At 49.8% G+C, this 10,664-nt stretch overlaps 2 protein-coding genes across 3 annotated transcripts in view; one reads left to right on the top strand and one right to left on the bottom strand.

Annotated features, from left to right (window-relative positions):
* The window catches only part of Adcy6 (adenylate cyclase 6), a 20,766-nt gene extending 16,586 nt beyond the window's left edge, over window positions 1-4,180 (top strand). For both annotated transcript variants that reach the window (XM_021216238.2, XM_029548034.1), the window contains exons 20-22: window positions 506-710; window positions 1,385-1,509; window positions 1,708-4,180. In XM_021216238.2, coding sequence (XP_021071897.1) covers window positions 506-710; window positions 1,385-1,509; window positions 1,708-1,833 — 456 coding nt within the window. In that variant the 3' untranslated portion in view covers window positions 1,834-4,180. The remainder of the gene's footprint in view (window positions 1-505; window positions 711-1,384; window positions 1,510-1,707) is intronic.
* A 464-nt stretch (window positions 4,181-4,644) lies between these two features.
* Tex49 (testis expressed 49) lies at window positions 4,645-8,378 on the bottom strand. Its single transcript, XM_029547876.1, has 3 exons — window positions 8,237-8,378; window positions 5,377-5,521; window positions 4,645-4,816 (listed from the first exon to the last, which is right to left on the bottom strand). Exons 1-3 carry the CDS (start codon window positions 8,376-8,378, stop codon window positions 4,768-4,770), a joined length of 336 nt encoding a protein of 111 aa, XP_029403736.1. The 3' UTR covers window positions 4,645-4,767.
* Window positions 8,379-10,664: the final 2,286 nt, after the last annotated feature.

The raw sequence follows: 10,664 nt of genomic DNA, 5'->3' as shown, positions 1-10,664 counted from the left end.
GCTGGACCCCTGGGTGAGGGACGGGCTGGACACCTGGGTGAGGGACGGGCTGGACACCTGGGTGAGGGACAGGCTGGACCCCTGGGTGAGGGATCTGGGTGAGGGACGGGCTGGACACCTGGGTGAGGGACGGGCTGGACACCTGGGTGAGGGACGGGCTGGACACCTGGGTGAGGGACGGGCTGTCCACTGTTCTGGAGGAAAGCCCCCCACCCCCCCACACACACATACTCTGGGACACGGTTTTCCCAAACCATGTCAGAGTGTTTCTGCTGCAGGGGACCTTCTGAAGCCCCGCAGTCGGTTCCTCTCCTGGGGTCCTGGACTGCCTGTTCCCCTGGTTTCTTAGACCCACACTGCGGATTGCCATCAGAAAGTGGGGCTCACCCACTAAAGCAATGGGGCTCTTGAGAGGAGGTAGGGTATGACAAGGAGTGAGCTTTGGAAAGACCTGGGTCTGGCTTGACCGATCCTCCCCCTGTACCCCCTCCTTCGTGTCATCCAGATCATCAGTGAGGAGAGGTTCAGGCAGTTGGAGAAGATCAAGACAATCGGTAGCACCTACATGGCCGCCTCTGGGCTAAATGCCAGCACCTATGACCAGGCCGGCCGATCGCACATCACGGCGCTGGCCGACTATGCCATGCGGCTCATGGAGCAGATGAAGCACATCAATGAACACTCTTTCAACAACTTCCAGATGAAGATCGGTGAGGGCCTGGGGCCATTTGTGGGTGAAGTGTTGGGGTGTGGGTTGTTCTTCATCAGGATTCCTATAGGGTTTCTACCTCCCACCTCCGTGACAAGTTTAATACTGAGGACAAAGACTGTTCACTCCAGTCTTCTGTGTGCTGGGGTCTTTGCCCTAGACTTTTCCAGTACATTCTAAGTTGTACATCGAGACCCCTCTCTAAGATAAGAGGGTGTGTGTCTCAGAGATTAAATGACTCCAGTGAAAGTTCAAGTACTAACAGCACGTTTGACTAAAGGCCTGGTATCTAAGTGTGTGGTCAGTCAGAGATGTGTGGTCAGGCTCAAATGCTCTGGTGGAAGGCAGTGATTAAATAACATTCGTCCGGAGTCTGGCTTGACTCCCCACGGCCGTACTCACTTGTTTGTAAGATGGGGCAGCAGTGGGAGCCACCAGCACAGGGAGAAGCCTTCAATAGTTGAGCTGCAACTGTTGTCTGGACTCAAGGGAACCACCTCAGCCATCGTGGCCAGCCCCACCCCCACTTTTTTTTGTTTAGACCACTAGAAGGAAGCATTGTCCCCTTTCATATTTTTTCCCTTTGGGTTCTTCTCAGGGTGCAAAGGGAGATGACTGTCCGGCGTGACCCTGGGACATCCCAGCCTCAATCTCTTGCTACTGTCTCTATTTCAGGGTTGAACATGGGTCCAGTTGTAGCAGGCGTCATTGGGGCCCGAAAGCCACAGTATGACATCTGGGGAAATACCGTGAATGTTTCCAGTCGTATGGACAGCACTGGAGTTCCTGATCGAATACAGGTGAGGGGATGTCGCCAAGTGAGATGGGTGTTGAGGGCTTTCAGTGGTCTCTGTACAGGGCCGGGGGCCGGGAGCCTTTCCTGTGGCTGTTGGGGTAAGCATTGGTGGGAGAGGAGCGCATCCAGTAGAGAACTCCTGGGCTTCTTATCAATACATGGAGGATCCCAGGCTAAGCAGGCTCCCCTTCCACTTCCCTAGGTGACCACGGACCTGTACCAGGTTCTAGCTGCCAAGGGCTACCAGCTGGAGTGTCGAGGGGTGGTCAAGGTGAAGGGAAAGGGGGAGATGACCACCTACTTCCTCAACGGGGGCCCCAGCAGTTAGCAGAGTGCAGCAGCTGAGATTCAACCGAAGGGACCAAGGTGGGCATTGAGTGGACTTTCTGCTCGCTGGGTGGAGCTGTGGCAGGGGGGCACTGAGCCTCCGGATCTTGCTGACAGCAAAAGGGAGCACCCTGGCAGGCTGCGCTTGGACTGCATTCGTCAGCCTTCAGAATGGCGATGAAGGGGACGCTGAGAGGATTATCCGAGTGACTTTCTTAATTGGAGTTAGGCTGGTCTTCGTTCGTGTGGATGCGGATGAAGAGAACGGCGACAGAGGCCGGGGAGCCTCCTGTTTGAGAGTTAAATGGCAACTCTCCATGCCCACTGTCCCCCTGTCTGGGCAACCGGCTCAGGGCTGGGTCCTTTCTCTCCCTATTTTTCCTGGGACTACTTTTTGTACAAAGACTGTGGCAGGCATGAAGAATGCTTGCCTTTGCTTGCCTGTGTCCGCAGCCCGGGTCTTGGGCACTCTCAGAACCAGCCAATTCTCCTTCTTAGGCACAAGGCAGAGGAAGAAGGTTCTGTGGGACCTAGCTCTGACCCACCATACTTCAGGGGAATGTTTCCATTTGCCAAATCCTAGTCCCGTGATCTGTCCCCAAAGGGGAACAAAGGGACCTCTGACAGTGAAGATTTAGCCCCAGATCCTGCATGCTCCAGGGAAAGGGACATCTGGCCTCACTGGTACTGTGAGAATGACCAGCCAGAGGGCATGCCTGTGTGTGAGGTCATCAGAAGAACAGGAACTGGATGGTCACCTGCAGGTGCCAAAGAATGTGGGCGGGCAGCCAGGGAGGAGGAGGAGGAGGAGGAGGAGGAGGAAGAGGAGGCAGCCACACTGACCTGAGGCCTCAGTGTGCCCACATGCTTACTTGCTGCCTGCTGGCAGGGGCCATGGAACATCTCTATCCCTTATATTGCCAAATAGCAAGAGGGTCAGGGTTCTAAGAAAGATGACCTGACCACAAACCTGGCTTCCTAAGTCTGGCACTAGGGAGGCCCTGTGTGTTTGTATAATTGTGTGTGCATGTTTTGTGTGTGTGTGTGTGTGTGTGTGTGTGTGTGTCTCTGTCTGTCTGTCTGTCTGTCTGTCTGTCTGTCTGTCTGTCTTTGAGTGTCTTTGAGGTCTCCATGTGTCCTCATGCTCCAGTTCCTCAGCTCTCCACCGGGGACCACCTCTCTCCCATGGGCCTCTGTCTTCTGGCATTAAGGCCGAGTTTCCTGTGCCAAGGGATAGAGAGTAATGCCCAGGTTGCACAGGAGTGGGGTGGGGTTTGGTAGTAAAATGTGAGTGGTCTGGGGAGAGGAGTCCTTTTTTGTGCCAAATCCCTAAGTGCCATTTGGGGGCCACATGTGCAGTATGACTGTCCCCCTGCCTAGGGCAGGGACCCAAGCACCTGCTTAATCTCTAGTGTCCCTTGGGACTTGAACTGTTGGAGGTTTGTGGGTAGAGGCGCAGGCATTTCCTGGGTTCCTGAGCTTGTGTCTTGGGGGCGTGGTGTGCTTTCTGACTTGGGGTAGTGTGGGATTCCTTGCTGAGGACCCCAATGTTGGTACTAGGGGATGGGAGCCTAGGAACTTGGAACTCGGCTGTCCCAAGCCTTCGGCCTGAATCTAGCATGGCTAGACTCTAGCCCCGGCTCCCAATCTTAACGAAGCTTGCAAGGGTTGTACTCTGCCCTTGCCTGCCCTTGCCTGCCTCTGACTCTTGCAGCCTCCATGACTCTGGTCTGAGTTACCTGGTGCCTTGGTTTCTCTGTCTGCATCTAGTTAAGCCAGCGGCCTCACTCCTCCATGTCAGCCGACGATCACTTTGTCTTAGACGTGGGCAGGAAAGGCAGAGGAGTTTCAGGAGGTGCGGAAGGGGCAGGCTGTACTTCGGCCCTTCCTCAAGCTTCTGCCGCCCATTCTCTGCAGAGGCCTGGGTTCTGGCTTGGTACTGCTTTCCTGGAAATCTCCATGTCCTAATCGGTGGACCACTGGGCGCTTGATTAGCCAAGGCAGAGGAGAGGAAGATCAGCCGGTCCAGGCTGAAAATTTCCTCTGTCTCCCGGAGCCATATCCTATCCCTGGATAGGAAGGGACTACTCGACGCCATTGGGGCGGGCGTGAGGTATATAAGCCAAAGCAGGGAGACCTCAGCTTTGGGTCTGCTTCTTGCCAGGTGGGAGGGGCTTGTCCACACCCTGGCTCCCCATACCACAGTGCCAGCCAGTCATGTCCCTCTCTGAGTTACCTTAGCCACGCTCCTCACCAGTTGGGGAAGGAGTCCGGTTTCGGGAGGCCATGGGCTCTGGTTTTATAATGTAACCACTGTTGGAGTGGGGGAGGGTGATGTACCATGTATTTCAGTGAAATATTTAATATATTTAAATATCAATAAAATCAAACTCTTTGTAAAAAAAAAAAAAAAAAAAAAAAAGCCCTGTTCTCCACAGCTGTTTGGGTGCAGGGTTGGGGGTCAGAAAGCAACAAACCCTGGTAAGGCAAGCAAGTTCCTGTCCCAGGAGTCTCTGGGCCTCTCTCACCTGTGATCTAACAGTTTCCTGTGGTTTTCTGCCTGTCAGGATAAAGCTGCAGCCTCCTCAGAGAGAGAACATGAAGTACTCATGATAGCCTATTGGCATCGTGAGGGCAAATGTCACTCTCTGACCCCTGTTACGCATTAGGTCTAGACCTCTGGGGTTGCCATTACAGCCCTTCACTTCTCTCACACCAAGATACTAGCTTCATCGGGAATCTCACACAGGACTCACGCACGGCCTTGGGATAACTCCCCTGCCTCACACACCCAGGATGCAAAAGTGCCTTCTAGTTCAGTTTCTTTATTCTGCACTCTCCCCCCTCTTCCCCCTCCTCCTCTCATGACGTGGCCATCTTCACCCCCTCCTCACCCTCCCTTCCAGTTTTCATCTGTCCTGCAAGCACGCCCTCCTCAGTAGAGACTGAAGGTTTTGTCATTGAGATGAGAATGGTCCACATATCTGAAAAAGAGAGAAACTGTCTCAGATGGAGCCCCGCCAGGATCAAGGGAAAAGGACATCCTTAAGATCTTTGTGACTGCCTCTGGGTATGTGGGCACTTGTGATGGAGAGGGACTACTGGATGCTGGTTGGGGTGGAAACACCCTCAGGACCCCACAGGAACGCTAGAGAGATTGATTCTGTGCCTATTCAAAGTGTCACCCATAAAGCAAAGCAGATCCAACTGCACCAGGTAGAGACCATGCTGCCCAGGGTCTGAAGCCCACTTTCCCTGATAAGGCTCAAACCTCTTCTATACTCTGACATCCACACACACACCCTTTTTTGAGCTCTGGCTATCCTGGAACTCTGTAAACCAGGCTGGCTTTGAACTCACAGACCACAGAGATCTACTTGCTTTTGCTTCCCGAATGTTGGAACTAAAGGTGCTTGACACTTAAACGGAGCTGAAACACTCTGGGTTCAGTGTGGGGAAGAGAGCTTTTGCTGACCCTCCTCAGCATCAGGTGATCTCCCACCCTGACCCTCCTCAGCATCAGGTGATGATGCTGAGTCCTCACCTGGTCATTGGGCTTTTAATGAGACAATGGTGTGGAGTCTTGATCCAAGGAATGGCTTTCTCTGGACGCACGCCCGGGATGTTGGACCGCCAGAAACTGAAGTTCTGCGCGTCGGTCACAGGGACTCTGAAGACCTGATTGGGGACTGGATGGTTTGGAAGAAGTGTTTATTTCCTCCAGAGTCCCTTGTTTTTCTGTCTCAAAAGCTCGGTTCAGGAAGTTGCTGTGACCAGGTGCAGAGGGATCCTGGGTATGTGGTTGCCACACCCTACCTCACTTCTGGGTTCCAGCATCTCACACCCTTCATGGTCAGATTGTTTAGTCTTGGATTTTCCTGTTACTAAGTAAGCCTATCTCTAAGACTTGTGGAAAAACAGGTAGAAACCCACTTGAGAAGTATACAAATGGAGTCTATTGATTCAATATCTTTTTTATTGTATTTAAAGAAAAATTTTTTTTTACTTATTCAGTTTACATCCCGGTCACTGCCCTCCTCCCAGTCACCTTGCTCCATAGTCCTACCCCCATCTCTCCTCTGTCTCCTCTGAGAGGGTGGGGCCCCCTGGGTGTTCCCCTCAGCCCCCATCATATCAAGTTTCTATAGGCTAGTCTCTATCTTCTCCCTCAATATCTTTTTTTTTTTTTAAGATTTATTTATTTATTATATGTAAGTACACTGTAGCTGTCTTCAGACACTCCAGAAGAGGGAGTCAGATCTTTTTTTTTTTTTTTTTTTTTTTGGTTTTTCGAGACAGGGTTTCTCTGTATAGCCCTGGCTGTCCTGGNACTCACTTTGTAGACCAGGCTGGCCTGGAACTCAGAAATCCTCCTGCCTCTGCCTCCCGAGTGCTGGGATTAAAGGCGTGCGCCACCACGCCCGGCTTTATTTGCCTGTTTTGATCTCTAAAAGTTTTTAGTTTAGTTTAGGCCTGACCGGTGGCGTGGGCCTGTAATCTCAGTTTCTTGGAAGACCGAAGCAGGCAGACCACAAGTTTAAGCCTGAGCAATGTAGTGAAAGTCAATCTGAAAATAAAAATATACATACATACATACATATGTACATATATATAAAAGGTGAGGGTGGAGAGATGGCTCAGTGGTTAAGAGCACTGACTGCTCTTGCAGAGGTCCTGAGTTCAATTCCCAGCAACCACATGGTGGTGGCTCATGACCATCTGTAATGGGATCTGATGCTCTTTTCTGGTGTGTCTGAAGACAGGGACAATATACTCGCATACAATAAATCTTTTAAAAATTATATATATGGCTGATGGCATAGCACTGTGGTAAAGTGAAATACATTGAAAGGCCTTGGGTTCAACCCTCCCAGTTCTAGGGGGAATAAAAATCAACCCTCATTTGAAATAATTACAGTTACAGAGTTATAAGAAATACTACTGGGCTGGTGAGATGGCTCAGTGGGTAAGAGCACCCAACTGCTCTTCCAAAGGTCCAGAGTTCAAATCCCAGCAACCACATGGTGGCTAACAACCATCTATAACAAGATCTGACGCCCTCTTCTGGAGTGTTTGAGGACAGCTACAGTGTACTTACATATAATAAATAAATAAATCTTTTAAAAAAAAAAAAAGAAAAGAAAAGACCACAGGGAAAAGTATATATATCCACGTTTCCCTTATTATAAAAAAAAAAAAAAAAGAAATACTACTGGGAGATTCCCTGACCCTTGGCGGTGACATTTTACAAGACCACAGTATACCATCACATTGGGACAATAGCATGCAAGACAGTTCCAAGCTGTCTTGGAATTGTAAGAGAGAATTCCCAAACATCCAAGGTTGCTGTGTGTAAATTCTGGTACACTGATCTGTTCCTTTCTGTACCTCTGTCATTTAGTGTAAGGGTACAGATGCATGGAAACCAGATTGTGAGCTGTTAGGGGCTGGCCTGTTTTGATAAAGCAAAGTTGGAGTTTGCTAAAGGAGGGAGACGCGTAAGGAAGGGAGGGTGGAGCAGAGTGGAAGGAAATGGCTTTCTTCTTTCCTTTTTTTTTTTTTTTTTTATTTGTGTATGCATGTGTGTCTGTTGTGTTTACCACATTATGGGTGTCTGTGGAGAAAAAAGAGTGTCAGATCCCCTGGGGGTGGTGTTTCAGGCAGTGAGCTGTCACGAAGGTACTGGGAACTGAACTCCGGTCCTGTAGAAGAGCAGCAGCAGTAAGGACTCTTAAGCACTGAGCCATCTCTCCAGCTCCAGAAATGGCTCCCTTCCCTTCCCTTCTTTTCCCTCCCCTCCCCTTCCTCTTTGCTTGTCTGTTTGTTTCATTTGTTTGTTTTGAGAGTGGGTTTCCCTGTGAAACCTTAGCTCTCATAGAACTCACACTGTATACTAGGCTGTCCTCGCTTGAACTCAGAGATCCACCTGTCTCCTAACCCTGAGTTCTGGGATTAAAGGAGCAGACCATCACTGCCGGGGTAGGAGCAGCTTTCTGTAGAGAACACAATTCCTTGAAGATCCCTACGCCACACTGTGTATGTATGCATCAAGAGTCTGTCCTATGAGCTTTTCTGAATGTAGCCAAAGAGCTCCAGTTTGCAAGTGTCTGGGAGAGAGGTTAAATGGCCAAAGGAACTTCACCAAGGTCACCCAACTTGTTTGGAGTTTGGGCTCAGTTCAAATTACAAAGCAGGTGCTGGCTCTCCTCCTCCTCAGCGGGTGCCGCGTACAAAAACACCACGGAATATTCTTAACTGTTCCAGCTCTGTGCTGGGATCCTCACAGTTCTGGGAGCTGTAGAAAACACGGCAGCACCCCCTCTCCCCATCACCGAGCCTGTGACATCCTAACCCCTCTTTACCAGCTTGGACTCATTCCTTGTTTCCCACTCAGAGGTACTTACACGTTTTTAACAGCACCTTTCGCACAGCTTCCTGGTACCTCTCATGACTGTTCTGGTGCACAGAATAATTACCATCTTCTGAGATGATCGGGGGAAGCCTTGTGGGCACTTCATCCTGCTGGTCTGAAATGAGAGGATCCATTTTGAATACTTGGCAAATGCGGGCTACTTTATTCTCTGATTTTCCTGGTTGCTGTGCCAACTAGGTCCACAGGAGCCTTCCCTAGCTAGCTCTGACATTCAGGTCTCAGGATCCCAGGAGTTCAATCCTCTGGCCCATGATGGAGGGGAGGGAGGAAGAACTTTGGATTCACAAGAAGCCCTCCATTCTTCTCTGACTCCCAGATTTTGAATTGCTTCCCACTGGACCCGGGAGACTGGATAGATAGTTAGACGAGTGCAGGTGCAAACAGGCATAGACTTTCCCAAGACTGACGCTGGCATAGACCGTCAAGTGGTCTGAAAGGGGAAGTCAGGCTAAGTCCTGGAAGATGAGCAATCATGGGCTAGGGGAGAATTATGAAGGTGCTTCAGACAGCAGGATGGGAGCTGGGAAAGGGAGATGGGGAGAGAGCGAGAACACTCTCTGTTGATTGGAATCTAGAATGCTGGATGATGTGGAGAGGGACCAGCATCACGGGTGGGGGGTTGGGGGGACCCAGAAAGGTTGCACCGTGGGTACAAGGTGGTCATGTTTTGGAATTATCTCTTATAAAGTAGATCTTGTGCCTCAGGGCCTCTCAAAAGCAAAGGAAGCAGGCTAGGCTTACATCAAACACATCTAGATTTTATTATTTATTTATTTATATTTGGGACACTATTTTACTGTAGCCCTGGCTGGGTTGAAACTTGTGTAGATCAGGCTGGCCTTGAACTCACAGAGATCTGCTTGCCTTTGCCTCCCCAGTGTGGAAATTTAAGCCGTGGTCTAGATTTTTTCTTTTAAGATTTGTTTATTCATTCATTCATTCAATTTTATTTTTAAAGATTTATTTACTATTATATGTAAGTACACTGTAGTTGACTTCAGACACACCTGAAGAGGGCATCAGATTCCATTACAGATGGTTGTGAGCCACCATGTACTTGCTGGGAATTGAACTCAGGACCTCTGGAAGAGCAGTCAGTGCTCTTAACTGCTGAGCCCTCTCTCCAGCCTCATGGTCTAGATTTTGAGCTAAAGATGGGTTTGCAAGGAAGCTGTGTCCATTCAGAGCTTTTACTAGTGATGGGTGCCAAACAACATTACGTCCTGTTTTATTCTCCCAGCCGTGGCAGGACTGAGTCGCTGGGTCCAGCAGGGCTCACCATCATGTCCAGTGCAGCAGTGTCTGCTCTGAAGTGGGTGTGACAACTTTTAAGATGCAGGACAGTGTGGCTTGGTCAGGGGTGAAAAGAAGGGCGTGGTCTAGGGTTGCTCCAAGATTTCTTTTGGCTGTTCCGCACAGTTTGTCACCCAAGCTGTAAAGAAGCCGGGCCCTGACCTCTTCTCCTGTAGTCAGGCCCCTAATAAGGCGCAGCTTTTCACTCTGTGTTCTCCCTGTCTCTGTTCTGTTCTCCTGGAGCTGTGGCTCTGACCCACTCCCTCAGATTTTTATTTTTTATTTTTTTCCTTCTTATTAGTGCTTGTCAGGGACGAGATCAGTATTTACCCTTCTCTCTGGAAACTTGAAGATGGCTGACTCATCTCCTCCATTCTTTCCCAACCTGTTTTCCTCCTCTTCCTAGCTCAGCATCTCTCTCCTCCCCTCTCCATGTTGTCCTCCAAAGGAAATCTTTAACATCCTAGGACAGAGGACCGCCCTGGAGTGAGGAACAGTTTATATGTCCCCTCTGTGAAGCTGCAGAGGGGTTGGCCATCCTGATAGCTCGGCTACAGCGCTGTCCTGGGATGCAGGCCTGCAGCAGGGGCTGGTCTGCACATACTTAATCGTGGGTTCCGGCAATAAGGAGTCGCTTCTGAGAATGTTACCATTTGAGCTTGGTTGTTCAGCCTCAGGCAAGGTAAAAGTAGCAATACGTTCTTGGACAAATGGTTGTGAATTGAGGAGTAATCGTGGGCGTATTTCTGGTGGGTGTTGGGATCTGGGCTGAGAGTAAATTATGGTTTTAAATGCAGGTGACAGCAAGAGCACCTTCTGGTCTCCAGGAATCAGAGTTTCTTAAGATGCAACCAGATGATGTTCTCTGTTATTTCAAAGCGCCCAAGCAGCAGGCTCTCAGCCTCCCATATGGACGGGAGCTGTGTCTGGAGTCTACTTGACAGTCTCACCCACTTGGACGCCTGCCACTTGAGTGGAGCATGTACCTCGCTCCTAAGCTTCCTTTGGTTTTGTTTTTCATTTTTCTTTTTCTTTTTCTTTTTCTTTTTCTTTTTCTTTTTCTTTTTCTTTTTCTTTTTCTTTTTCTTTTTCTTTTTCTTTTCTTT

This window comes from Mus pahari, chromosome 17 (assembly GCF_900095145.1).
Source record: "Mus pahari chromosome 17, PAHARI_EIJ_v1.1, whole genome shotgun sequence".
Lineage (NCBI taxonomy): Eukaryota > Metazoa > Chordata > Mammalia > Rodentia > Muridae > Mus > Mus pahari.
Note: the sequence above shows the minus strand (reverse complement) of the source record. Positions and strands in the feature narration are given on the sequence as shown.

Excerpts from the sequence above, each read along its gene's own strand:
- Tex49 (XM_029547876.1), bottom strand. The coding sequence starts at position 8,378 with ATGGATCCTCTCATTTCAGACCAGCAGGATGAAGTGCCCACAAGGCTT. Across the intron at positions 5,522-8,236 it reads AAAGGTGCTGTTAAAAACGT|TCCCCAATCAGGTCTTCAGA; the intron begins GTAAGTACCTCT and ends CAAACCATCCAG. Across the intron at positions 4,817-5,376 it reads ATTAAAAGCCCAATGACCAG|ATATGTGGACCATTCTCATC; the intron begins GTGAGGACTCAG and ends TCTCTTTTTCAG.